The 27,325-nt window shown below is 41.9% G+C and overlaps 1 protein-coding gene and 1 pseudogene across 4 annotated transcripts in view; one reads left to right on the forward strand and one right to left on the reverse strand.

The window, feature by feature from the left end:
- Positions 1 to 2,264: 2,264 nt before the first annotated feature.
- LOC114677411 (large ribosomal subunit protein eL37-like) lies at positions 2,265 to 2,744 on the reverse strand (annotated as a pseudogene).
- A 3,237-nt stretch (positions 2,745 to 5,981) lies between these two features.
- Positions 5,982 to 27,325, forward strand: part of NDC1 (NDC1 transmembrane nucleoporin) — a 66,371-nt gene continuing 45,027 nt past the window's right edge. The window contains exons 1-6 of one of the 4 annotated variants that reach the window (XM_015140054.3): positions 5,982 to 6,078; positions 8,638 to 8,758; positions 12,061 to 12,162; positions 16,771 to 16,945; positions 19,061 to 19,199; positions 24,996 to 25,104. In XM_015140054.3, coding sequence (XP_014995540.2) covers positions 6,022 to 6,078; positions 8,638 to 8,758; positions 12,061 to 12,162; positions 16,771 to 16,945; positions 19,061 to 19,199; positions 24,996 to 25,104 — 703 coding nt within the window. In that variant the 5' untranslated portion in view covers positions 5,982 to 6,021. Of the gene's footprint in view, positions 6,079 to 6,159; positions 6,267 to 8,637; positions 8,759 to 12,060; positions 12,163 to 16,770; positions 16,946 to 19,060; positions 19,200 to 24,995; positions 25,105 to 27,325 lie in introns of those variants that run through there. The other 3 variants (XM_077956101.1, XM_077956103.1, XM_077956105.1) reach the window with 3 other exon arrangements.

Raw genomic sequence — 27,325 nt, forward strand, 5'->3', positions numbered from 1 at the left:
CCTATTGCCTTGCATATGTATTTATGTGAAAAGCCTTTGATCCTGCCTCTTCCTCATATCCTTGGAAATGAATCACTATGGAGCCTTACCTTCAACCACAGATTTTATTTCACTGTCTCTGTGTCACAGGCAGAGGGGTAAGTCAGTTTTTTTAACAAATTAGGCAGAAAAAACCTTTTAAAAAACCTTTTAAAAATCTAGGAGAGAAAACGTTAAAAAGCCTAGATTACACACTTTGCAATATGATATGAGTTTCCCCTCCTGGATCTCCTTCTCTCTTCATCAGCCTTTACTTTGAGATTTCACCCCAAAGAAGCAGGCAGCAGAGGACAGCCCACCAAACTGCCAACTAGGAGTGCAGCCTGGCTCCAGAGAGGGGGCATCAAAGGAAGAAGGAGGAGCCTGACTTTTCTTTCCACGTTGCTATGCCTTTTGAATTGTTTCCGGAGGCTTGGAGTTTGGCAATAAAATAATAATAATAATAGATAGTTCAGAGTTATTCTGGGATATGTGTTCTCCATACCCCACAGGCAAATACCATCTATATGTTTTAAATTTATTTTTTGTTTGACTCACCACAAAAATACTGTTGTACAAGAGACGTTGTATGTCCAAGGAGCTGTCTTTCAAAGTGAATGTCTTTTATTTTGTCTTTGCAAATGGCTAATCACTTTTTTTTTTTTTTTTTAGATAGAGTTTCACTCTTGTTGCCTAGGCTGGAGTGCAATCTTGGCTCACTGAAACCTCTGCCTCCCAGGTTCAAGATTCTCCTGCCTCAGCCTTCCGAGTAGCTGGGATTACAGGCATGCGCTACCATGCCCGGCTAATTTTGTATTTTTAGTAGAGATGGGGTTTCTCCATGTTGGTCAGGATAGTCTTGAACTCCCAACCTCAGGTGATCCGCCCACTTCAGCCTCCCAAAGTGCTGGGATTACAGGTGTGAGCCACTGTGCCCTGCCGGCTAATCACATTTTATCACAAGTTAGCAGCCTTTCTCTTGGATGGACTGAATTTGAAACAGGTTACAGATTGGGAGAAAGAAGGGCTATTTGCCACCACCACCCTTTATATTTTTTAGGCTATAAAATATTAAAGGCTATGCAACAAGTGAAGATTTTGAAGGAAAAACTTCAAGCAAATGTTAACTCATTTAAAAATATTAGAGTAATTTAAAAACAAAAAGGAATTCCCACATCCCTGCATGTTGTTGGGCGAGACAGTGATGGTTTAAAATGAGATTCCAGAGTCTTCAGGGACTCCCGTTATTCATATGTTAGATCTTCTTTGCCTGTTTTCTCTATTTGTCACTTAAAATTGTTTTTGTTTCTTTGTTCCTTTTTTGATTAAAAAATGTTCTTCTTGGCTGAGCGCAGTGGCTCAAGCCTATAATCCCAGCACTTTGGGGGGCCGAGACGGGCAGATCACGAGGTCAGGAGATCGAGACCATCCCGTCTCTACTAAAAAAATACAAAAAACTAGCTGGGTGAGGTGGCGGGCGCCTGTAGTCCCAGCTACATGGGAGGCTGAGGCAGGAGAATGGCGTAAACCTGGGAGGCGGAGCTTGCAGTGAGCTGAGATCCGGCCACTGCACTCCAGCCTGGGCAACAGAGCAAGACTCCATCTCAAAAAAAAAAAAAAAAAAAAGTTCTTCTTTTGTTATGACATCACTGTTGTGTTTCTTTGCTCTTCTAATTCAACTTCCATTTTATAATAATTATTTAAATTTTGATTTCTTCCCTGAGTTCTATCACATAATTTCTGAGTTTTTCTAATACTAACTGGTATTGTTCTTCATGTCTTGTATCTTTTTTTTTTTTTTTTAATTTTTAAAAACCAGAACTTTTTTTTTTTTTTGAGACAGAGTCTCACTCTGTCATCCAGGCTGGAGTGCAGTGGCGCAATCTTGGCTCACTGCAACCTCTGCCTCCCGTATTCAAGTGATTCTGCTGCCTTAGCCTCCCGAGTAACTGGGATTACAGGTGTCCACCACCATGCCCAGCTAATTTTTGTATTTTTAGTAGAGATGGGGTTTCACCATGTTGGCCAGGTTGGTCTTGAACTCCTGACCTCAAGTGATCCACCTGCCTCAGCCTCCCAAAGTGCTAGGATTACAGGCATGAGTCACCACGCCCGGCCAACCAGAACATTTATTGGGTGACTAATCATCAAAATTCTTTTTTTCTTTTCTTTTTTTTTTTTTTTTTTGAGATGAATTTTTGCTCTGTTGCCTAGGCTGGAGTGAAATTCTTTTTTTTTTTTTTATTTTTTTTTGAGACGGAGTCTCACGCTGTTGCCCAGGCTGGAGTGCAGTGGCGCGATCTCGGCTCACTGCAAGCTCCGCCTCCTGGGTTCACGCCATTCTCCTGCCTCAGCCTCCTGAGTAGCTAGGACTACAGGCGCCTGGAGTGAAATTCTTAAGATGAACTGGATGCTGCAACAGCTGCCTTCTTGGGTTTAGGTGTTGTTCCTTCACGGGATCCATACCTGAATCTGTGATACACACTTTTTAGGTGCCTTATTTGACTAGCCCTGGTGGTGTTTCATCTTTCAGCACTGGCACTCCAGTTTTACTTCCTCTTGTGCTTGGCAGCGTAGCCACATTTGCCACAGGTTGACTTCTGAAGGTGGTAGGCCTTAGAGGCACAGCGGCAGCACAACGTGTGTATCTTATTGCAATGCTTTCCAAACGATGATGTTCCCTTTGTCTCGCTTCTGTGACTGAGACCAAAGAGGTCTTGTATCATTTAAAAAATTTATTTTATTCTATTTCAAATAATTAGTTTATAGCTTTCTTTTTCTTTTTTCTTTTTTTTTTCTTTGAGATGGAGTCTCGTTCTGTCTCCAGGCTAGAGTGCAGTGGCGCGATCTCGGCTCACTGCAACCTCTGCCTCCCTGGTTCAAGCTATTCTCCTGCCTCAGCCTCCTGAGTAGCTGGGACTACAGGCGCGTGCCACCACGCCCAGCTAATTTTTGTAATTTTAGTAGAGACAGGGTTTCACCATGTTGGCCAGGATGGTCTCAATCTCCTGACCCTGTGATCCACCCACCTTGGCCTCCCAAAGTAATCCAAATGGATTAGAGGTGTGAGCCACCACGCTTGGCCAGGTTATAGCTTTCAAAGGTTCAGAGAGCAACCCTGGATAGTTGCAGGCACTTCTGGGTAGTGCTTTCAGCAGCTACAGGGTGCTCAAAACAATAGTTCTGACAGCAGCAGGGGCACCACCCTCAGTAGCTCAGCATTCAGTGTTGTCTCATGGCTCTAATGGAAGTAGTAGCTTCCTGGTATTTGGGCAATAACTCCTTTCTGCTGTTTGCTACTGCAGCCCCGTTCTTTCTTTCCCATACTTTTTCAGCCTTTCCAACAACTTTGTTACCAATTCCCTGCATTAAATCCCCCTTTGATATAGGTATCAAAAGTTGTTGTCCTGAAGAAACACTGTCCAATATAGTTAATTTCCTCCACTCATTCATTATTCATTAAATAAAAATTCATTGATTACTTACTAATGTAATGGGTACTTTGGAAGCAATGATAAACAAGACAAAGTCCCTGCTGTTGTGAAGTTTGTATACTAGTGAGAAGTCAGACAATAAGAAGTAAACAAATACACAAGATGATTTAAGATTGTGATAGGTGCTATAAAAATAGAAGCAGAGGCTAGGCGTGATGGCTGATGCCTGTAATCCCAGCACTTTGGGAGGCCAAGGCAGGCAGATCACCTGAGGTCAGGAGTTTGAGACCAGCCTGGCCAACATGGCAAAACCCTGTCTCTACTGAAAAATACAAAAATTAGCCAGCATGGTAGTATGCACCTGTAATCCCAGCTACTGAGGAGGCTGAGTCAGGAGAATCACTTGAACCCGAGAGGTGGAGGTTCGGTGAGCTGAGATCACGCCACTGTACTCCAGCCTGGGCAAAGGAGTGAGACTCTGTCTCAAAAAAAAAAAAAAATATATATATATATACATATATATATATAGATAGATAGATAGATAGATGTGGCTTAAACAATAAATAATTGTCTCTTGTATAAATGAAATTAGGAGGTAAAGGCAGGTAGCCTAGGACTGATATGGTTGCTGTAAATAATCAAGTCTCCTTTAAGCTCAGTACTTCATTTTCCCTACAGTGTGACCCCCTTTCTGTGGTCCAGTATGGTGCTAGAGCTCCAGCCAACACATCCCAAATCCAGGCAGCTGAATGGAGGATGGGATTAAGAAGAGGCAAAGACCACCATGCAGAAGCTCCCTTTTAAGGGGGTTTCTAGGAAGCTACCATGCAATACTTTGATTATATTTTATTGGCCTGAACTCAGTCAGCTGGCCACACTTAGCTGCAAGAGAGGCTGGGAAATGTAACTATATGCCCAGTTAAAAACTGGGAGTTCAGTTATTATGAAAGAAGGGGAGAATAGATATTGAAGCAGACAACGAGTAGTCTCTACCACAAGAACCTTAGAACATGAGGTATCTTTATGAACACTCATTTGGACTAATTTTTTTTTTTTTTTTGGACAGGGTCTCACTCTATGGCCCAGGCTGGAGTGTGATGGTGCCATCACTGCTCACTTCAGCCTCAACCTCCCAGGTTCAAGCAATTCTCCTGCCTCAGTCTATTGCACCACTACACCTGGCTAATTAAATTTTTTTTTTTTTTTTTTTTTTGGTGGAGATGAGGTCTTACTATGTTGCCCAGGCTGGTCTGAAACTCCTGGCTTGTGATCCTCCTGCCTCAGCCTCCCAAAGTGCTGGGATTACAGGTATGAACCACTGTGCCTGGCCTGGACTAATTCTTTACAAGTTTTCTCCACCACCAGATGGGTCTCTTCACGGCAGAGACTTGATCTATCAGTTGTATTCCCAGTTTGTCCTGCAGTGCTTTAGACACGATTGATAGTAACATGGTTTTGGAAGTGAATAGGATATAATCTTAAAGCATTCAGGAAGCCGTTGTGGGCAAACATTGCAGAGCAGTAGGTGCGATCTCAATTCCTCTCACCAGCCTATGCATTTCTTTAGTCAGTAAATCACTGAATCTATTTCTGTCTTGAGTATTGAATGTTGTCTGTGGCATGTGATTGAGCATGAAAAGGTGTTAGCGATATGCATCCAGGGATCTCACTGAGGTCTAAAGCACTGAGAAGACTTCATTAGGTGAAACTTGGGTTGCTGAAAAACCTTTTTTCTTACCGGCAGTATATTAATGATAATATTTGTATAGCATATTATTTACATCCTCACAGTATCACCAGGATATTTTTATTTTCATCCTTATCTTACAGTTGAAGAAATGGAGGGTCAGAGAAGATAAAAATATTCAATTTAGCAAGGGGCAGATCTGGAAGTAGAAACCAGATTTTATGAAACCAAAGGCATCTCTAGAGAATTTTTTTTTTTTTGATTTCAGTAAAATTACTGCGTACCTATTGTGGAGAGGACCACCACATCCTTTGATTTCACTTTTAGGTGACTGATAAAGTAATAGGGAGAAATGAGGGCAAATCATTTTGCTAGCTCTTTCTAACTGCAGAATTCCAATCAATCAATACTGTGGCTGGTTATCGGCTTTATAAAAGACTACTATTCCCAGCATGCCTCAAGGCACCTCCAGGAAGACCTCGACTCCCTGCATTCTGTACTTTGGAACTCCGAGTCCCAGAATGCAACACTCCTTCTACTTTCTCCCAGGGGGCCGTCGAGACTACAGTTCCCAGCATGTAGCGCCGCCACGTGCTTCTGGCGCCCCGCTGGACCCTGCTTCGAAGAGACCTTTTGGACGCCACAGGGCGGTTCCTGTAGTTACAGCCCCGTTTGCGGGATGTGTCTGCGCGGCAGTCCTGGCCCGTTGAGCTTGTCCAGACGAGGCCTCGCAGGGATGGGTTGAGGCCTGGGCCGGGCTTCGCTCAGGCAGCGTTTGAGGCAGCCCCAGCAGGGTCCTCCTGGGGCTTTCCTCCCTTTGAACTGCGGTGGCGGGCGGGCTCACTGTCTCCCGTACTCCCTAGACTGGGGGCCGCCATCTCCATGGCCACGGCCGTGAGTGGGCCCTGCGCTGGCAGGTCGCGGGACATACTGTGGCGCGTGAGTGCGGCGTGCACTGTGGCACGCGCTGCCAGGATCGGGCCGGGCGAGGAAGCTCTGACCGCGCGTGCGCGCTGGGCGGGGGAGGGCCAGTCCCAGGGTAGCGTGGAGGGAACGCGTGTGGAAGGCACCACCTGGGGGACTGATTGCGGGGTTGTGGGGCGTCCTGAGTGAAAGCTGGTTACGGGGTAGGAGAGGGGTCCCGAGTGGAAGGAAGTTGGTCAGAACGGGACGGATGTACTGAATGGAGATTGGAATAGGGAGTAAGGCGGAGTTTTACGCAAGGGTACCGTGTCCAGTAGGTGCAAAATAAATAACTGTTTCGTTAAGAAGTGGGAAGGAATGCACGGAATTGGAAAGAAATGTGGCATTAATAGAGGCTGGGGTTAGGGTCCAGTAAGCAGGGCAGGTGTTCTTTGTAAGGTAGAGTGGGACTGAGCTGAGGGTAATAGTACTTCCTCCTTAACAAGTTGTAGAATTAACAGTACTACATCCTTTCTCTGGAGTGCAAAGAGAAAGAGAAGAAAGATCCCTTTTGGAAAAGTGCTTCTATCCCAGTGCACTGCCATCTACCTTGTATTCCAAACTAAAAACTTTTGGGTCCTTAAGTCTTATCTTTTTTTTTTTTTTTTTGAAACGGAGGCACGCTCCCTGTTGCCCAGACTGGAGTGCAATGGCGCGATGTCGACTCACTGCAACCCCCGCCTCCCGGGTTCAAGCAGTTCTGCCTCAGCTTCCTGAGGAGCTGGAATTATAGGCACGCACCACCACGCCCAGCTAATTTTTGTATTTTTAGTAGAGATGGGGTTTCACCATGTTGGTCAGGCTGGTCTTGAACTCCTGACCTCAAGTGAGTCATCCACCTCAGCCTCCCAAAGTGCTGAGATGCTATGTTTGAGCCACCGTGCCTGGCTCCTAAAAATTTTTTTTTAATTATTTTTATAATAGAGATAGGGTATATTCTCCAGGCTGGCCTTGAAATCCTGGGCTCAACCAGTCCTCCTGCCTCAGTCTCCTAACTATATGGGACATCAGGTGCATGCCATCGTGCCCGGTGCATGTTTAGCATGCATGAGTACTTCATTCCTTTTTGTGGCTGAATAATCCACTGTATGGACATAGCGTATTTTGTTTATCCATTTATCAGTATGTGGGTATTTGGGTTGTTTCCACCCTTGGCTGTTGTGAGCCACCACACCCGGCTGGCAGTGTCTTTTGAGCAAAAAAGTTTTAAATATTGCTGATGTCCAGTTTATATTTTTCTTTTGTTGCTTATGCTTTTGGTGTCATATCTAAGAAACCATTGCCAAATCCAAGATCATGAAGGTTTACTCCTATGTTTTCTTCCAAGAGTTTTATAGTTTTAGCTCTTACATGTAGGTCTTTAATCCGTTTTGAGTTAATTTTATATAGAATGTGGAGGCTGGGCACAGTGGCTCAGGCCTATAATCCTAGCACTTTGGGAGGCTGAGGCTGGAGGATCACTTGGGGTCAGGAGTTTGAGACCCCGTCTCTACTGAAAAAAAAAAGATGAGTTGGGTGTGGTGGAGGGCAGCTGTAACCCCACCTGCTCTACTCAGGTGGCTGAGGCAGGAGAATCCAGGAGGCAGAGGTTGCAGTGAGCTGAGATGGCGCCATTGTGTCTAGCCTGGGGGACAGAGCGAGACTGTCTCAAAAACACAACAACAAGAAGAATGTGGGACAGGAGTTGAACTTTATTCTTTTTTTTATTTTAGACAGAGTCTTCCTCTGTCGCCTGGGCTGGAGTGATGCTTGGCTAATTTTTAAAAAAATTTTTTTGTAGAGACAGGGATTTACCATGTTGACCAGGCTGGTCTCAAACTCCTGGCCTCAAGTGATCTGCCCGTCCTGCTCTCCCAAATTGCTGGGATACGGGTGTGAGCCACCACGCCCGGCCTCAACTTTTTAGTGGACTGCCTCCTAACTGCTTTGTCTCCTGTTTAGTTCTTGTCCCTTCTGATCCTTCTTCCTTAAAGCCAGCTTTCAGTAAAAAGACATGTTTTACCTTGAGCAACTTGAATTTGATTGTCACTTCCATGTTTAAAACCCCTCTATATCTTCTTGTATTATTCAGCAGTAAAGATTTTCCTCCTATATGATAGATACTGGCAATTCAAACATGAATAGAATACTACAGTGCAGTAGTTGCCCAGTAAAGGTTCATGTCTGATGATTGTAAATACAGTACACAGGTGGTTCCCATAAAATGTGTACAGCCTTTATATATTAATATAGCTATCAATGAAGCCTAGAGGGACAAGTATTAGTTGCTCTAAAACAGCTGTAAATCAATGCCCACCACCCCTTATACAAAGTATGATATTTGATGTTGCACCTAACTTTGTACTAATGCAAGCATCAGCTCACTGATATTATAAATTCTTTAGTGGTATGTAATGTTATTAGTAGGAGTGAATGTTTGAGTTAATGGATTATGATCTGAGTTAGTGATTAACATCCTGTATGAAAAGGTAGGATTTGCATAACTGAAATAATTTAACTGACTTCATGATTGAGGGTTTTTCTTTTTGTTTTTAGGTTTTGGGCTGGAGGATAGTTGCAAGTATTGTTTGGTCAGTGCTGCTTCTACCCCTCTGCACCACAGTATTTATAATTTTCAGCAGGATTGATTTGTTTCATCCTGTACAGTGGCTGTCTGGTAAGTGATACTCAATTTGGAGAGAAAGTTATAGGACCTACTTCTCAACATAAAAATTGCATTATGTTTCAAGCAGTTTATTTTTAATTACTGCCTATGTTATATTGACACATCAAAACATTCACTTTGAGATAATTTTAAGACATCTCCTTCATAACATAAATCGCCTTTTTATTATGTAATAAGATTAATAAGCTTGTCAAAGACTATGTGTGATCATAGGAACAAAAACATCATTAGAAGACCCCATAAATGAAAACTTAGTTTCATTTGTTTTTCCTTTGGACAGCTTTATTGAGATTGTTTGTCTCTTTAAAATAGAAAACTGTTCCTGTCATCGATTTGAAATTGTGGGTAGAAAATATGACATGTACCTCTTTTAAAAATACATCTAAATTAAGAGCATTGATTTCTTTTTTTGAAACAGAGTCTCGCTCTGTCACCCAGGCTGAATGCAGTGGCTCAGTCTTGGCTCACTGCAACCTCTGCTTCCCATCTTCAAGCAATTCTTGTGCCTCAGCCTCGTGAGTGGCTGGGATTACAAGCACGCGCCACCATGCCTGTCTGATTTTTGTATTTTTAGTAGATATGGGGTTTTGCCATGTTGCCCAAGCTGGTCTTGAGCTCCTGACTTCACGAAATCCACCTGCCTCGGCCTCCTGAAGTGCTGGGATTACAGGCGTGAGCCACCGCACCTGGCCTAAAATGTGCCTTAAATTCCTTAGAGACTAAATAAGATTACTAAATTTATTAAAAGTAACTTGTTTTCTGTTAACAACTACCCATTATTGCCTGTTTACTGTATGCCAGCTCCTTATGTATATTACCTCTTATCCTTCCTGTAACTGTGTAGTTGAGTTATTATTTCTACTTTATAAATGGGATAACTGAGATTCAGGTTAAATAATCCATGCATAGATACACAGCTAGTGAGTAACTGATTTAGGATTGAAAATTGGTCTTTCTTTTGCCTTGTGAAGTGGGAAGTGAGTTTTTAATTTCTTTTTTCACAAGAAAATGCCAGTTTTCAAGGAGTTGGGACTCTTTACCTATGACCTTTGGAGATAATTGGTGTTAAGTTTCTTGTTGACATATGTCCATCACTTTTTTGATAGGTCCCACTGGTCAGGTGAAATTAAGCCATAAGTCAGCACAGGCATAGCAAATATTTCTTTAGCCACCTTACCTGTGTCTACTTTACTCACTAATCATGACTCTCTGGTGGCAACCTCAGAGTACTCAGTATTGCATTTGAGAGCCATTACCAATTGTTCACAATTGGCACTGGGGACAAAAACTTTTTGCCATTTCATGGCCAGAGGTTTTTTAATCCTCATAACACTTTCTCTCCAGGTTGGATTTGATTTATGCCATTTTCCTCATCAGAAGCTTGAGTTTAATTGTGGATGCTTAGTAAATATTCCTCATTAATTTAGGTCCATAGGCCAGGTGTGGTGGCTCACCCCTATAATCCCAGCACTTTGGGAGGCTAGGTGGGCAGATTGCCTGAGCTCAAGAGTTCACAACCAGCCTGGGTGTGGCAGCGTGCACCTGTAGTCCCAGCTACTCGGGAGGCTGAGGCACGAGAATTGCTTGAAGGGGGAAGGGGGGCGGAGGTTGCAATTAGCTGAGATCATACCGCTTCACTCCAGCCTGGGTGACAGAGTGAGACTCCGTCTCAAAAAACAAAAAAATTTGGCCGGGCGCGGTGGCTCAAGCCTGTAATCCCAGCACTTTGGGAGGCCGAGACGGGCGGATCACGAGGTCAGGAGATCGAGACCATCCTGGCTAACACAATGAAACCCGGTCTCCACTAAAAATACAAAAAAATTAGCCGGGCGTGGTGGCGGCGCCTGTAGTCCCAGCTACTCGGGAGGCTGAGGCAGGAGAATGGTGGGAACCCGGGAGGCGGAGCTTGCAGTGAGCCGAGATCGCGCCACTGCACTCCAGCCTGGGCGACAGAGCGAGACTCCGCCTCAAAAAAAAAAAAAAAAAAAAAAAATTTAGGTCAATGAATCGTACTTTTAAAAATAAGTGGTTTTATTAAGTCTTAGCCTATTTAGCAAATATGTTCTTATTTTTATTTCTTTTGTTCATGTTTTTAGGCATAATATATATATTTTTTTAAACTTTGAGATGGAATATCGATTGTTGAACTACTCTAAAATGTGAATGTATTAGTATTTCATGGGGACATCCTGATTTTTTTGTTTTTTAGTTCTGCTCATTTAGATGATGTGTGGATTATTCTATTTCCAAAAATGTTACTTTAGCTATACGAGGTAATTGCGTTTATGAAGAAGAGATCTGAAAAATACTCTTTATATTTTAAGAAAAAACTTTGTTGGTATATTACTAAATATGGTACTTCTCTTTCATGTGATTAAATATTTGCATATGCGTGGCTGAGTGGCTCATACCTGTAATCCCAGCATTTTGGGAGGCCGGGGTGGGTGGATCACTTGAGGTCAGGAGTCCAAGACCAGCCTTGACAAAATAGTGAGACGCCATCTCTACTAAAAATACAAAAAATAGCCGTGGCGGGCATCTGTAATCCCAGCCACTGGAAGGCTGAGGCAGGAGAATTGCTTGAACCCAGGAGGCAGAGACTGCAGTGAGCCAAGATTGAGTCACTACACTCCAACCTGGGTGACAGAGCAAGACTCTGTCAAGAAAGAAAGAGAGAGAGAGAGAGAGAGAGAGAGAGAGAAAGAGAGAAAGAGAAGGAAGGAGAAGGAAGGAAAGAAGGAAATGTTTGCACATTCTAGTATTTTGTCTAATGTTAACGGGGTCATTTAAGAAATTCTAGTATAATTTTAAAGTACCTGGGGCCAGGCACGAATAACTCACACTGTACCTCCTTTTTTTTTTTTCCCTTTGTTTTTGAAACAGGGTCTTTCTCGGTTGCCTAGGCTGGAGTGCAGTGGCGTGGTCACTGCTCACTGCAACCTCAAACTCCCAGGCTCAAGTGATCTTCCCACCTCAGTCTCCCGAGTAGCTGGAGACTACAGGTGTGTACCACCACACCTGGCTATTTTTATATTTTTGTAGAGATAGGGTTTCGCCATGTGCCCAGGATGGTCTTGAGCTCCCTGGCTCAGTGATCCCCCCATACCCATCCGACACTTTAGTTCTTGAGTTGATATCTCATTGAACCTGTCAGCAGTGTACAATTAAATTCTTGAAGAAAAGATTACCTTTAAAATTAATAATTGTGGTTCAAGCTCTTTTTATATTGCAGTGTACTAAACATGACTACATGACCGAATAACCTTTACTAATTCATCTCTCTTGTGTTTTAGATTCTTTCAGCGACCTGTATAGTTCCTATGTAATCTTTTACCTCCTGCTGCTGTCAGTGGTAATAATAATTATAAGTATTTTCAATGTGGAGTTCTATGCAGGTGAGTTTTCAAATGTTAACCTTCTTAAAAATATCCAAATTTATTTAAGGGAAAACTTAGTACATTTTATGTGTGAATATGTTTTGTGTCAAAATTTTAAAAATGTATACAGAATCATATGCTTTGAATGTTGTACCTTAAAATTTATTTGGGTGCTACTTTCTGTTTTTAAAATATATTTAGACTTTTTAGGACAAATATGATTCTACTTATATGAAGTATCTGGAGTACTCAGATTCATAGAGAAAGAAAGTAGAATGCTAGCCTAGGGGAGGGGAGTGGAGAATTGCTGTTTAATGGGTAGAGTTGTGAAAGATGGAAACATTTGGGAGCTGGATGGTGGTAATGGTTGTACAACAATATGAATGTACTTATGCCACAGAACTTTGTACTTTAAAATGGTTTGAATTGTGAATTTTGTTATTTTACCACAATAAAAAAATTTAGACCTTTTAATAGTTAGTATTAAAGCTGTGATTTAGTAGATACATTATAAAAAGAATTCCTTTATAGGGAAGACCAGGTGATTTCTAAGTTGTTTTTTTTTTTCGAATGTAATAATCTATAATACTGTGATTAAAAAAACTTTGTGTTTTTCTTTGGAGAATCACCTGCTGGATTCTAGAGCTTTTAATTTTTCTGTTTCTCTTCATACTCTTTCTGCCTTTTCATATTCCTTGAGTCTGCCCTTAAGATACAAGTTGTGGCAGATTTCACATAAGGAAAAAAATATACAATAAAAAGCTTTTCCTGACACTTATTTTTCACTATAGCATTTTCCTTTTTTTGTTGTTTTTTTGTTTTTTTTTTTGAGACAGAGTCTTGCTCTGTCACCAGGCTAGAGTGCAGTGGTGTGATCTCAGCTCACTGCAACCTCTGCCTCCTGGGTTCAAGTGATTCTCCTGTCTCAGCCTCCCGAGTAGCTGGAATTACAGGCATGTGCCACCACACACGGCTAATTTTTGTATTTTTAGAAGAGACGGCGTTTCACCACGTTGGCCAGGATGGTCTTGATCTCTTGACCTTGTTGTGATCCGCCCTCCTCGGCCTCCCAAGTGCTGGGATTACAGGCATGAACCACTGCGCCTGGCCAATTTTCCTTTTTTTTTAATTTAAAAACATTTTTTTAAATGTACATGTTCAATGTGTACTAACATGTCTAAACCTTAGTTTATCATAATGACATGTTTTAGATTTTACATTTCATTGATTATATGAATATTCTGTTTATTGATTTATTTATTATTATTTTTGAGATGGAGTCTTTCTCTGTCTCCCAGGCTGGAGTGCAGTGGCACAATCTCAGCTCACTGCAAGCTCCGCCTCCTGGGTTCACGCCATTTTCCTGCCTAAGCCTCCCGAGTAGCTGGGACTGCAGGTGCCCGCCACCATGCCCGGCTAATTTTGTTTTTGTATTTTTAGTAGAGACGGGGTTTCACCATGTTAGCCAGGATGGTCTCGATCTCCTGACCTTGTGATCTGCCCGCCTCGGCCTCCCAAAGTGCTGGGGTTATAGGCGTGATCCACCACGCCTGGCCAATTTTTTTTTTTTTTGAGACGGAGTCTCGGTCTGTGGCCCAGGCTGGAGTGCAGTGGCCGGATCTCAGCTCACTGCAAGCTCCGCCTCCCGGGTTTACGCCATTCTCCTGCCTCAGCCTCCCGAGTAGCTGGGACTACAGGCGCCTGCCACCTCGCCCGGCTAGTTTTTTGTATTTTTTAGTAGAGACGGGGTTTCACCGGATTAGCCAGGATGGTCTCGATCTCCTGACCTCGTGATCTGCCCGTCTCGGCCTCCCAAAGTGTTGGGATTACAGGCTTGAGCCACCGCGCCCGGCCTTTTTTTTTTTTTTTAAGAGAAAACAGATGCAGTGGGATCATAGAATACTCAGACCGGGAGGATTTTTTTTTTTTTTTTTTTTTGAGACAGAGTTTCGTTCTTGTTGCCCAGGCTGAAGTGCAATGGCATGATCTCAGCTCACCGCAACCTCTGCCTCCCGGATTCAAGCGATTCTCCTACCTCAGCCTCCCGAGTAGCTGGGATTACAGGCATGCACACCACACCCAGCTAATTTTTTCTGTTTTTAGTAGAGATGAGACTTCTCTCTGTTGGTCAGGCAGGTCTCAAACTCCCAACCTCAGGTGATCGGCCTGCCTCGGCCTTCCAAAATGTTGGGATTACAAGTGTGAGTCTCCGCACCCAGCCTACATCATTTTCCTTTTTAGCTCTTCAGTACTTCCTTGTAAAATATGGTGTAAAATTTTAAATTCTAACTCTGGATGTTACAGTACTTATCCTTTTCCCTTGCTTGCTTTCTTTTTTTGGTCTACAAGACGGAGTGTAGTTTTGTCGCCCAGGCTGGAGTGCAGTGGCGCGATCTTGGCTCATTGCAACCTCCACCTCCCAGGTTGAAGCAATTCTTCTGCCTCAGCTGCCTGAGTAGCTGGGATTACAGGCATATGCCACCACGCCTGGCTAATTTTTGTATTTTTAGTAGAGATGGGGGTTGGGCAGGCTGGTCTTGAACTCCTGACCTCAAGTGATCTGCTTGCCTTGGCCTCCCAAAGTACTGTGATTACAGACGTGAGCCACTGGGCCTGGCCTTGCTTTCTTTCTTTCTTTTTTTTTTTTGAGATGGAGTCTCGCTCTGTTGCCCAGGCTGGAGTGCAGTGGTGCGGTCTTGGCTCACTGCCACCTCTGCCTCCCGGGTTCAAGTGATTCTCCTGTCTCAGCCTCCTGAGTAGGTGAGATTACAGTTGCCCACTACCACACCTGGCTATTTTTTTGTATTTTTAGTAGAGACAGGATTTCACCATATTGGCCAGGCTGGTCTCAAACTCTTGACTTTGTGATCTGCCTGCCTCGGCCTCCCACAGTGCTGGGATTAGAGGCGTGAACCACTGCACCCAGCCTGCTTTCTTAATTCCTCTCTATTGGCTGGTAGGCTTTTTCCATGCCAGCCCTGTTCGAAACTCTTTGGCTTACAGCCACACTTAAACAGAGTGTTCTTTCATACTCTCCCTTGTGCGTGGGTCATCTTCTGTATGTAATATGTCAGTTGAGGGGTCCCCAGCCAGTCCTTCTTAAAGCCTGACTATTCACTTTGGCTCATTCCTTCGGTAACCATCCCTTATGCATTTACTATGTGCCATGCATTGTGTGAGGAGAAGAGAGAAATGATACGGTTCCATCTTTCTCCAGAAGATCGTGGTTAATGGAGAGACAGACAGTAAATATGAAGCATATTTGATTACAGTACATTGGATGGTAAGAGCTTATATAGGAGCACCACTTGCCCCAGCATGGGGGAACTTGAGGAGATGATGCTTAAACCAAGCCTTGCAGGATGAGTTGAATTAAGTAAACAAAGAAGGAATATGATGTTCTAGAGAGAAGGTATAGCGTATAAAAAGGCTTAGTGATATGAGAGGATTTGGTATATTTAGAGTGTTACAAGTTAGTTGCACAGTCAGTAGGACCTTGTGGGCATTTCTGGTAGGGAGGGAGAGGTGATAGGAGCCTCTTCCTCAAAGTGTAAAGCACCTGAAACTTGTCCCTTCATACTTAATTTTCTACCTCCTGCCATCTCTTTACTTTGAGTATAGTAAATACCTGCATAGATAGATCAGGGAACCCTAGGCTAGCTGTTTCCAAAGGTAAACATCCCTCATGTCCTACACATACTTGCCTCCCTAGCTCATTTGCAGAAAATGTTTTTGGATTGTCTGAAGGGTATTAAAAATCCCCATATAAGCATTTATCTTAGCATTTATGTTGTCAGTATTTACCTTCTTTATGGTTTTTTTTTCGTAAGTGGACTATATATTGACAGTTTCAAATGCTGATGGTAGGAGCTCTTTTTAAAAAGTAGGCCAGGCATGGTGGCTCATGCCTGTAATCTCAACACTTTGGGAGGCCAAGGTGGGTGGATCACCTAAGGTCAGGAGTTTGAGACCAGCCTGGCCAACATGGTGAAACCCTGTCTCTACTAAAAATACAAAAACTAGCTGGGCATAGTGGCAGGCGCCCATAATCCCAGCTACTTGGGAGGCTGAAGCAGGAGAATCGCTTGAACCCGAGAGGCAGAGGTTGCAGTGAGCCAAGATCGTGCCACTGCACTCAAGCCTGGGCAACAACAGTGAAACTCCGTCTCAAAAATAAATAAAATAAGATAAAATAAATAAATAAATAAATAAATAAAAAAGTCAGTATTCAGGAGCTGAGCCCAGTCACTCTCCCACACTGCAAGACCATTGCAGTAGTCCATATATGAAAAAAAAAGTCATTACTCTTTTATGGTGCTTACGAGAATACTAGGATAGGCACTATTTGAACTATTAGGAAATTTTAATGAAAAATGTTAATCATGCTGCCCTTAGGTTTCATCTCTAGATTCTTTGGATTTTTTTTGTGTCTGTTTATTCATGCTTTCCTCAAATTTTTTTAACTTAGAATTTTTAACTTTACATTTTTCTGTTTTGTGTTTTACATTGATTGTGGGTTTCTTTCTGCTTTTGGAGCATTTGTGCCAGGATGAGAGGGGACAGTTTAGATCCTCTAACTGCATATGCTGCAGATTATAAAGCCACAGTAATGTGTTTCCTTTGCAGTTGTGCCTTCTATTCCTTGCTCCAGACTTGCTCTGATAGGGAAGATCATTCATCCTCAGCAACTCATGCACTCATTTATTCATGCTGCAATGGGAATGGTGATGGCCTGGTGTGCTGCCGTGATAACCCAGGGCCAGTACAGTTTTCTCGTGGTCCCCTGCACTGGTACTAACAGGTAATATTAAATATATTTTTCCTTAGGAACTTCGTTTAATTACTAAGCCAAAGGTGACCTATATAGGTTAATCCTATGAGTAATCTTTGCTTTCCAGACTTCTGTAAAAGGTGCTTTTTTGCATACATCAAATGTTTTTAATATTTTATGTTTATTGAATTCAGCAATTAAAAAAACATTATGTGCAAGGTGCTATGCGATTTATGAGAGTGATTCAAACATAGACTATAAGATCCTTGAGAGTTGAGAACAATAGAGAAATTAAGACATGGATGCAGAGGAATGTAATAGGATGAAGAAAGTGAGATGTGCAGACAAAACCTGTGGAAGTTCAGAAAACAAGAGGGATCCACACATGTTCTTGGAGGAGGTAGCATTTGGTTGGAGTTTGAAGGAAGGGTAGTATGGAAAGAATGAAGAAAAAATTTTAAAAAATTGTAACTGCCTTTTATAGAGCGCTTCTATAATTTTGAAACTCCTATAGTTCTTCAACACATGGCATTGATACTAATTGCAAGTTGATATTCTGACTTTAAAAATTAGAAAAGATTACTGGGAGCCAGGAGTGGTGGCATGTGCCTGTCATCCCACTGCTTGGCAGGCTGAGGCAGGAGGATCCCTTGAGTTCAGAAATTGGAGGCTGCAGTGCCCTATGATTATGCCTGTGAATAGCTCCTGCACTCCAGCCTGGGCAGTGTAGTGAGACCTTGTTTTTTTTTTTTTTTTTTTTTTTTTAAACAAAGATGATTGGAGTGATCTTAAATTCTCTGTTTTCCACTGACTTTAAAACAGTGTTACATTATTACTACTGAATACTTGATTTTCTTTTTGCCTCCAGCTACTATTATATAAGGCAGGTAGTTTTTTCCCCGCTTAACCTCATAAGCTTTCTTGGTGAAAACTGTCCTGTTGATAAACATTAAATGATAAAAGACTGTGAGTACAGGACTGCTATGAAAAAGGAAATCCCAACTGCTCACCATGGATGAGTCTTGAATTCTTTTTTGCACTTCTCTTCCTAATGGAGGTGAAGGTGAAGTTCCAGGGAGCAGAAGGCAACCGTAAGCTACAAGTTGTTGAAGACGTTATAGTGCCTATTACAAATACATTTCCTGATAATTTCACAGTCAGAATCTTTAACAAAACGAATCTTTCTTCATCATTTTGTAACTCGGAGTTCAGATAACAGTTAACTTTGTGTCTTACCTCTCCTGGAGTTAGATGGTGGGGCAGGCCTACAACCTGTGTGCCTCTGTTAAAAATGGCGTTCTACTGAATTATGATGTTGTCTCTGTATACCCCCAGATATCTGATAGATCATAGAGATTCTCAAGAAACTCTCAAAGGAGTTCTTTTTTTTTAGAAAGGAGTTTGAGAGCTTGTTGTTTACCAAATAGATCTTATGCTTATAATGAAAGCTCTTGTAAAATGATAGGGGAGTGGGCTTACAGCAGTGTCCAGCAGGGGGATCCTCTTAGATTTGGGAAGCATCAGGAGTTCCTCTTCAGCAGGAGTCCTTCAGGCAGTTCAAACAGATGATAAGTCCCATAGCCACGTGGGAGCTGCAGTCTTGTCTGTGGATACAGCTCAGGTACAAGGAGGAAAAAAAATCAGTATCAGACATGTATGGGACTCTCTGCTTTAAAGACCTTGTGCCCCACAAAATCCAGTAGTATCTCTTGTAGCAGTTTTATGGGCACAGCATCTAGGATCCCCATGAGGGAATACTCAGTTTTAAAGAGATAACACAAACCCAATGTTACGGCATCTCTATCAGGTATGTGTAACTCATTTATAGTTGCTCTCAGCCCAGACACAGTTTACCAACTTGTAAGCAACACTGTTTATTATTATAGTAGATATTCTTAATCATATCAAATTTCCAGGGGAATAGAGGTAGAATTAATTAAAGATCAGAGTTTCATGATTCAGGAAAAAAGGTTTTGTTAATTTTGTTCACACTTACTGAAAACGAGCCATCTTGTTAGAATTTGGGACATTTCTTAAGTCTTAAGTAATTAAAGTAATTAAGCTTTGCCTTCAGTAAACATTGAGCCTAAAACAGTGATATATGTCCCTGACTGTTGAATTAATAACTTAATTTTTTCCCTTCAGCTTTGGTAGCCCTGCTGCGCAAACCTGCTTGAATGAATATCATCTTTTTTTCCTACTGGCTGGAGCATTCATGGGCTATAGCTATAGCCTCTTGTATTTTGTTAACAACATGAACTATCTTCCATTTCCCATTATACAGGTAAGATCACTTGAGCATTACTTTATGTCAAAATTTGGCTGAGGTAAAATTGCCTTCGTGCTTATGTATATAACTGGATTTATCTGATTCATTCAATATTTGGTAACCAAAACTTAGAACTGAAATCCTCAAAATGCCATTTAGAGAGAAGATATTTGTCTTCATGAGACTTCAGCATGTTTTTGAGAGTTGTAGCTACCTTTTGACATTCTCAGAATACCTCTTTGCTACACTGTTTCCCTTCCTGCTAGGTAGTGGCACTTGCTGTGACCCACCAGGGTTTGATGATGTTCATACATAGTAATCTGTAGCTTCTTTTTTTTTTTTTTTGAGACAGAGTCTTGCCTTCGCCCAGCCTGGAGTGCAATGGCGCAATCTCGACTCACTGCAACCTCCGCCTCCCGGGTTCAAGCAATTCTCCTGCCTCAGCCCCCACATGCCACCATGCCCAGTTAATTTTTGTATTTTTAGTAGAGACAGGGTTTCACCATATTGGCCAGGCTGGTCCTGAACTCCTTACCTCAAGTAATCCACCCACCTCGGCCTCCCGAAGTGCTGGGATTATAGGCATGAGCCACCGCGCCCAGCTGCTGCTTTTTTTTTTTTTCTTTTTTTTGAGACAGAGTCTCACTCTGTCACCCAGTCTGGAGTGCAGTGGCGTGATCATGGTTCACTGCAGCATTGACCTCCTGGCTCAAGCAGTCCTCCCACCTCAGCCCCGCAGAGTATCTGGGACTCCAGGTGTGCAGCACTGTGCCTGGCTAATTTTTGTATTTTTTGTAGAGACGGGGTTTCTCCTTGTTGCCCAGGCTGGTCTCAAGCTCCTGGGCTCAAGCTATCTGCCCGTGTTGGCCTCCCAAAGTGCTGGGGTTACAGGTGTGAACCACCGTGGCTGGCCTGCTAGCTTCTTTTTGAACTTAAGAACCTTGTGAGTTTGGGGATGTGCAAGTAATTTTAGAATATGTCACTTACTGTCTCCTACCATTTTCAGAACAAGGCAAAGTTTGTGTAAATAAAACAGTTTCAGCTGGTTTGAGTGGTAGAGTATAATCTACCTTTCAGTTAGGTCTTAAAAATGTAATCTGGTAGGAGTTATTCCTGGAACTGAGAAGCACTCCTCTGGCAGGAGAGGGAAAGATGGTTGAGGTGTCTCACGGATGCGTGAGGGCTCTTCCCAGCCTGTTTCTGCTGCTCCTCATTTGCGCAATTCTATTACTTCCTTCATTCATGCCCTGGTAGACTGAAGACTGGACATTGGAGCAAAAATTATTGTTTCTACCATGTAATGTCAAAATTTGTAAAATTTTAGTACTTTTTTTTTTGTGATTTCTTTTGGTACAATGTTAGATTTATTCTTAATCCCAAAAGTTTATTCTATGATGGTAATAGCTTTGGCTTCAGCTTTGGCAGAATATTGATTTTTAACAATTGGTGATTCAGTATTTGGTCAAAAAATGTATTTGGGGCATGTCTTGTAGCCATGAGTGTATAGTGGTATTGGTCTGCTGAGTTGGGTGCTGTTCTTCAGCCTGGGGATAGTTGGAGCAGGTGTTTTGCTGGGTGGTGCGATGGAAGGGCAGTGGAATGAAGAAGCTGAAGATTTGGGAAGACTAGTGGAAATGATGGCTTTTGATGCCCAGGACCATAGTTTCCTGCCCATCAGGTTTGTAAGTGTCTTGCCCAGCAGGATAGGTTTGCCTCCCGAGAAGACTAAGAGGGAGGGATGACACCATAGCTTATCCTTCTTTCGTTAATTCTAGGAGTGTGGCATACGGTGTATGACCTTTCCATGTGCATTTTAAGTTGCTAAGGAAGCAAGTTGGATTGTCAGGAAACTGAGAAGTCAGGCCCATTCCCCTTCTGACCCTCTATAGAGCGCAATGTGATTAATAGCCAAGCTGACCAGAGAACTTTAGAGCTTAAAGAATTTTATAAGCAATAACAACCATTAACATTATCATCGTTATTTATTTATTTATTTATTTATTGCCAGACAGTCTGAGTATGTTTATATCACCATTATTTTTGATGCTACCTGTCAGGTAGCTTTCCAAGAATGATAATATTTTTATTATAAAATATTTAAATATCATATTGATAAGTTGAATGTTTCCTTGACCACCCCGTGGCCAGTCTCAACCTTTGTCCCACTGGTAACCATTGTTACCAGTGGGATTAAGGATAATGCACTAAACTGGTGAAGTTTATATTCTTCCAGACCGTTTAGTGTACATTTACATGTATGTAGCTATAACATTATATATTTTGTGGAGTGGGGTTTATATAAGTGGTTTTATCTTATATACATTATTCATTAACTACTTTTTTCATGTAACTATGAAAATTTAAGGCTTTTTTTTGAGACGGAGTTTTGCTCTTGTTGCCCAAGGTGGAATGCAGTGGCTCAATCTCAGCTCACTGCAACCTCCACCTCCTGGGTTCAAATGATTCTTCTGCCTCAGCCTCATGAGTAGCTGGGACTATAGGTGTGCACTACCACACTCAGCTAATTTTTGTAGAAAAATTAAGTCTTTTAAAAGATCTACTAATTTTAACCAATTTGCCATTAGTCCATTAGTTTTTTCTTTAAACTTGCCTACACTACTAAAACCAATTCTATTGCCTTTATCAAATTCATTGTTCTATGAGTTACCGGGAGTGTAAAAAATACAAATAATAAAAAAGATGAAAACAAAACCAACCAACCAAAAAAGAACAGGAACAAAAAATAATTCTTAATGATGGACCAATAGGGAAAAGCAGACTGTTAGTATGAAGTAGGGCACAAAGAAATGTACATCAAGACAGGGCTTGGCAAACTATGCCAACAAGACTGTTGAAAGTATTAAATGAGATTTATAGAGCATTTAGCATAGTGCCTGGCACATAGTAAATATTTAGTGAAGGGTAGTTCATAGCCAAATCACAGAAGAAATCCAACAGGGAATTGAAAAACACTTCAGCATAGGAGCAAGAGGTGGGGGAAATGGTATTTTCTGCCTGTCTGCTGAAATGTCTCCCTGCTTCCCTAGCCTCTCTGAACCTTTGTGAAGAATGGTTGAGGTGAAAGCTGTGGTAGGAATAGTATAGGAACTATGCCGTTTTTGTTGGGGCAGGTGTGTGGTAGTGGTAGCACCCAGTGGCTACATAGAATAGTGCAATTCCACATCTTGTACTTTGAAAATAGTTGAACAGACCAATATAATTGAAGCAATATGGTTAGTGACCAAGTATTTATATGGACTACTTTTTGTTTGTTTTCTTTTTGAGACATAGTGTCGCTCTGTCACGCAGGTTGGAGTGCAGTGGTGTGGTCTCAGGTCACGGCAACTTTTGCCTCTCAGGTTCAAGCAATCCTCCCGGCTCAGCCTTCCGAAGAGCTGGGATTGCAGGTGGCTGCCACCGTGCCTTATCTTATATATATTATTTTTGTATTTTTAGTAGAGACGGGGTTTTACCATGATGGCTAGGCTGGTCTAGAACTCCTGACCTCAAGTGATCTGCCTACCTTGTCCTCCCAAAGTGTTGGGATTACAGTCGTGAGCCACTGCACCTGGCTTGGGCTGCTTTTTGTAAGATACTGTAGGCATCTCCATTCATGATATGAAGATATAGCTTCTCAGTACTATAATTCTTTGCTATTCTTAAGCTTCTGAAGTTCCTTAAGGAAGGATCAGTCCTAATATAAGCATAAATGAAGACCAGGGCTGGGTGCAGTGGCTCATGCCTGTAATCCTAGCACTTTGGGAGGCCAAGGTGGGCAGCTTGCCTGAGCTCAGGAGTTTGAGAGCAGCCTGGGCAATATGGCAATACCCCACCCATCTCTACTGAAAATGTAAAAATTAGCCAGGTGTGGTGCACCTGTAGTCCTAGCTACTCAGGAGGCTGAGGCACAAGAATTGCTTGAACCTGGGAAGTGGTGGTAGCGGTGAGCTGAGATGGCGCCACTTCACTCGAGTCTGGGAGGCAGAGCGAGACTCTTATCTCCAACAACAAAAAAAGAGAAATTCATCTTTTTTTCTTTTTTTTTTCTTTTTCCTTAGATTCCTTCTAATCATTTATCTTGTTTTCCATTGGTATTTTAGGGGCAGAGAGTGAGAAGGAGAGAGAGGCAGACAACCTTTGTTTCAGAAAACGTGTAGGTTTTTCAAGAAAAGACATTTGATTTTTTTTCTTGTTTGATTCCTTTCTCTTAGATCAAGCTTTTCCAACCTGTGGCCTAAGGGTGCATGTGGCCCAAGACAAATTCATAAACTTTCTTTAAACATTATGAGATTTTTTTTTTCTTTCTTTCTTTTTTTTTTTTTTGAGACAGAGTCTCACTGTTGCCCAGGCTGGAGTGCAGTGGCACAGTCTTGGTTCACTGCAACCTCCGCCTCCTGGGTTCAAGCGATTCTCCTGCCTCAGCCTCCCGAGTAGCTTGGATTACAGGAATGTGCCACCACGCCTGGCTAATTTTTGTATTTGTAGTAGAGACCGGGTTTCACCATGTTGGTTACGAACCCCTGACCTCAAGTGACACGCCTGCCTCAGCCTCCCAAAGTGCTAGGATTACGGGTATGAGCCACTGCACCCGACCCTTTCTTTTTTCTTTCGTTTTTTTTTTTGAGACGGAGTCTCGCTTTGTCGCCCAGGCTGGAGTGCAGTGGCCGGATCTCAGCTCACTGCAAGCTCCGCCTCCCGGGTTTACGCCATTCTCCTGCCTCAGCCTCCCGAGTAGCTGGGACTACAGGCGCCCGCCACCTCGCCCGGCTATTTTTTTGTATTTTTTAGTAGAGACGGGGTTTCACCATGTTAGCCAGGATGGTCTCGATCTCCTGACCTTGCGATCCGCCCGTCTCGGCCTCCCAAAGTGCTGGGATTACAGGCTTGAGCCACCGTGCCCGGCTCTTTTTTCTTTCTTTCTTTCTTTTTTTTTTTTTTAAGCTCATCAGCTATCGTTAGTGTATTTTATGTGTTGCCCAAGACAATTCTTCTTCTTTCATTGAAGCCCAAGAAGCCCAAAGATAAGGCACCCCTGTCTTAGATCATTAGAATTTTCAGGTTCCCACTAAGGAACTATTTAGCTGGTTCAACTTTCTTATCTTTCACATAATTAGAGAGGAGGCATGACTTACTGAGGGTTGTACAGAAAGAGGGAGCACTATAACTCACAATTCTTTATTCCTAGGCTAGTATCTTCTTCACTGCCTCCCATTTTTCTGCAAATAGCATTTTAAAAAATTTAGTGCAAAGGCAGTATGCATTATTTTTAAGATTGGAGGCTCTGAGGCTAGCCTGCCTGGATTGATAGCTCAGATTTTCCTTTTGCTGGCTGATAACATTGGTTGTTATTTAATCTCTCTGTACCTTGTTTTCTTCATCTCTAAGATGAGAGTAGTAGTAAAAACTCCCTCATAGGGTTCTTATGAGGTTTAAATGAATTCAAATATGTAAAGTGCTTAGGACAGTACCTGGTACATGGTAAGCAACAAAAAAATGTTAACTGCTGTTGTTACTGTGTTTCTTGTACTTTCTTCATCTCCATAGTGTTTAGTACCAAGTATGGATTGATACGGTTAATTTTCTTATTTCTCATTTTATATCAGTGAGATATTGAATAATATAAATATTAAATTTTTTAACATCTGAAATAGTTGATGTTTTTGCTTCTGCAATACCCTTTGTCTTCTTGTACAGTAATTATGTTTTTTATGTAGACTGACTGTTACAGTTAAGTGCTTGCTTTAAGATGATGTTGAGTGTATCATTTGATTTGAATGTGTCATTTGATTCTGGTTTTTTTTTCCCCCACAGCAATACAAGTTCTTGCGTTTTAGGAGATCTCTGCTTTTACTAGTTAAACACAGTTGTGTGGAATCACTGTTCCTGGTTAGAAATTTCTGCATTTTATATTATTTTCTTGGTAAGAATTTCTGTTTTTTGATACAGTGATATATTATCTCATAACCCAGAAAATGTCAGTTACAAAGTCATTCTTGTGTTTGTGTGTTTTCTACATTTATAGGTATGTGATTAGCCCAGCTGATTCATTGTTTAAATTGTCAAAGAGAATGTATTTAGTCGTATGTATTTAGGAAAATATAGTTAAAGAAAATGTGACATATACCTATAATGAAATATTGCTTAGGCTTTAAAAAGAAGGAAATCTTGTTATGTACTACAGCGTGAATAAACCTTGAGGACATTATGCTAAGTGAAATAAGCCAGTCACAAAAAGACAAATACTGTATTATTCCACTTATATGAGGTATCTAAAATAGTCAAACTCTTAGAAAACAGAATGGTGGTTGTTGGGCTAGAGAGTTGGCAAGCGGTGGAGTTGTTCAGTGCGTACAGAGTTTCAGTTTTGCAAAATGAAAGGTTCTAGAGATCTGTTGCACAAAAATGTGCTTATAGTTTACTGTACTGAACACTTAAAGATGGCTAAGATGGTAAATTTGTTTGGTTTATTTATTTATTTATTTATTTTTGCACTGTCACCCAGGCTAGAGTGTAATGGCACGATCTTGGCTCACTGCAACCTCCACCTCTTGGGTTCAAGCAATTCTCCTGCCTCAGCCTCCCAGGTAGCTGGGACCACTACCAGGCGTGCACCACCACACCCGGCTATTTTTTGTATTTTTAGTAGAGACGGTATTTCACCCTGTTGTCAGGCTGGTCTTAAACTCTTGACCTCAGGTGATCCGCCCACTTCTGCCTCCCAAAGTGCTAGGATTACAGTCTTGAGCCACCACGCCCGGCCTAAGATGGTAAATTTTATGTTATAGGTTTTTTACCACAATTAAAAACAAATGCATTCTTTTTTTAAAAAAGAAAAAATACTGTGCATCATTTGGTCATTACTTTGTCTAGAAATGACATACTCCTTTTTATAACTCGTAACTCAATACTAATATGATGTAAATATTTTGTTGGTAAAGGAAACTTGTGGCATTTATTAACATGACTGTTAAGCACAAAAATGCAGTTTATTATTTAGTATCACGAATAGTGCAAGGTGAAAACATTAATCTTGTTAGCAACACGTAATAATTTAAACAAAATCCGACTTTCAGGTGTTCTTTGTGCTTCTTGTATTTGGATGTCTAGGTCTAGCAAGGCCAGGGAAATTTTCTTTGATTATTCCCCCAAATAATGTTTTCCAAGGTTTTAGAATTCTCTTCTTCCTCAGGAACACCGATTATCCTTAAGTTTGGTCGCTTAAAATAATCCCAGACTTCTTAGAGACCTTGTCCATATTTTCCTATTCTTTTTTTCTTTGTCTTTGTTGGATTGGGTTAATTTGATGATCTTGTCTTCAAGCTCTGGATTTCTTTCTACTTGTTCAGTTCTATTGCTGAGACTTTCCAGAGCATTTCACATTTCTAAAAGTGTGTCCAAAGTTTCCTGAATTTTTGATTGTTTTTTCTTTAAGCTATCTATTTCTATGAATATTTCTCCCTTCACTTCTTGTATCATTTTTTGGCTTTCCTTGCAATGGGCTTCACCTTTCTCTAGTCCCTCCCTGATTAGCCTAATAACTAACCTCCTAAATTCTTTTTCAGGTTAAGTCAGTAATTTCTTCTTGGTTTGGACCCATTACAGGTGAACTAGTGATTTTTTGGGGGTGTAGAAGAGCCTTGTTTTGTCATATTACCAGGGTTGGTTTTCTGGTTCCTTCTCATTTGGGTAGGCTCTGTCAGAGGGAAGGTCTAGGGCTGAAGGCTGTTGTTCATATTCTTTTGTCCCACGAGGTGTTCCTTTGATGCAGTACTCTCCTCTTTTTCCTATGGATGTGGCTTCCTATGAGCCGAACTGCAGTGATTGTTGTTTCTCTTCTGGGTCTAGCCACCCAGTGAGTCTACCAGTCCCTGGGCTGATACTGGGGGTTGTCTGTACAGCGTCCTGTGATGTGAACTGTTTCTGGGTCTCTCAGCCATGGATACCAGCACCTGTTCCAGTGAAGGTGGTGAGGGGGTGCAGCAGACTCCATGAGGGTTCTTAGCTTTGGTGGTTTAATGCTCTACTTTTGTGCTGGTTGGGCCTCCTGCCAGGAGGTGGCGCTTTCCAGAAAACCTCAGCTGTAGTAGTATGGAGAGGGACTGGCAGTGGGTGGGGCCCTAGAACTCCTGAGATTATGTGTC

Source organism: Macaca mulatta, chromosome 1 (assembly GCF_049350105.2).
Source record: "Macaca mulatta isolate MMU2019108-1 chromosome 1, T2T-MMU8v2.0, whole genome shotgun sequence".
Classification (NCBI taxonomy): domain Eukaryota; kingdom Metazoa; phylum Chordata; class Mammalia; order Primates; family Cercopithecidae; genus Macaca; species Macaca mulatta.